Raw genomic sequence first — 831 nt, forward strand, 5'->3', positions numbered from 1 at the left:
TCAGATAGTGAGTATAGTCTAGGTTAGGGTTGGTCTTGGGTCTAGGGTTGAAGTCACTGCGGGTCATCGCGTGACATAGCCATACCTTCTGTCCTGGCGTGTATTCGACAAACTTGTCCTTATTGCGTTTCTTCACCATTTCTTCTGCTAGTCGGATACTAGACTGGATCTCCGTGCAGAGGTGTGTTAGTTGAATCAGTCTAGAAGCAATGTCCAGAGCATCTGTTGTTCCCACAGTGGGAATATTGTGCTGAGGTTGGTAACCCATGAGCACTTGGAAGGGGGACATCTTAATCGCATCATGATACCTATTGTTGTGTGCAAATTCTGCTAGTGGCAAGTGACTTGTCCAGTCAGTTGCTCGGTGATTACAAAAGATTCGAAGGTACAATTCCAAATCTTGATTGACACGTTCTGACTGTCCATCAGTCTGAGGATAGAAGGCACTAGAAATGTTCTGTTTGATGCCTAATTTAGTGCAGAGTTCTCGAACATCCATGATGCAAACTGGGGTCCTCTGTCAGAGATAACTTTAACAGGTAGTCCAAACTGTTAGAAGACATGGTTCTGATACAAGGTAGCTGTCTCGGATGCTGTAACTGTCTTGTTGCAGGGGATGAATACTGAGGCTTTGGTACAGTCGTGATCAGTGACTACCAGACAGCTGTCAAAGCCGTTACTCTGAGGAAGATCTGTGATGAAGTCCATAGCGATGGATTGGAAGGGAAGGTGATGTTCCGTTGCAATAGGTACTAGATCCGGTGAGTTCCTATGTGTGATAACTTTATTCTCTTGGCAGATTGCGCAACCAGTGACATAGTCACTGACATC

At 45.2% G+C, this 831-nt stretch overlaps 1 protein-coding gene across 1 annotated transcript; it reads right to left on the reverse strand.

Moving 5' to 3' along the window:
• Positions 1-23: 23 nt before the first annotated feature.
• On the reverse strand, positions 24-289 carry FIBRA_09588 (uncharacterized protein; the record flags this gene model as incomplete). The annotated part of the gene is made up of 2 exons (XM_012321873.1): positions 24-41; positions 86-289. The coding sequence occupies 2 exons, from the start codon at positions 287-289 to the stop codon at positions 24-26; spliced, it is 222 nt and encodes a 73-aa protein (XP_012177263.1).
• Between the last annotated feature and the right edge of the window lie 542 nt (positions 290-831).

The sequence above is a fragment of the Fibroporia radiculosa genome (assembly GCF_000313525.1).
Source record: "Fibroporia radiculosa TFFH 294 genomic supercontigs, scaffold85491, whole genome shotgun sequence".
Taxonomy (NCBI): domain Eukaryota; kingdom Fungi; phylum Basidiomycota; class Agaricomycetes; order Polyporales; family Fibroporiaceae; genus Fibroporia; species Fibroporia radiculosa.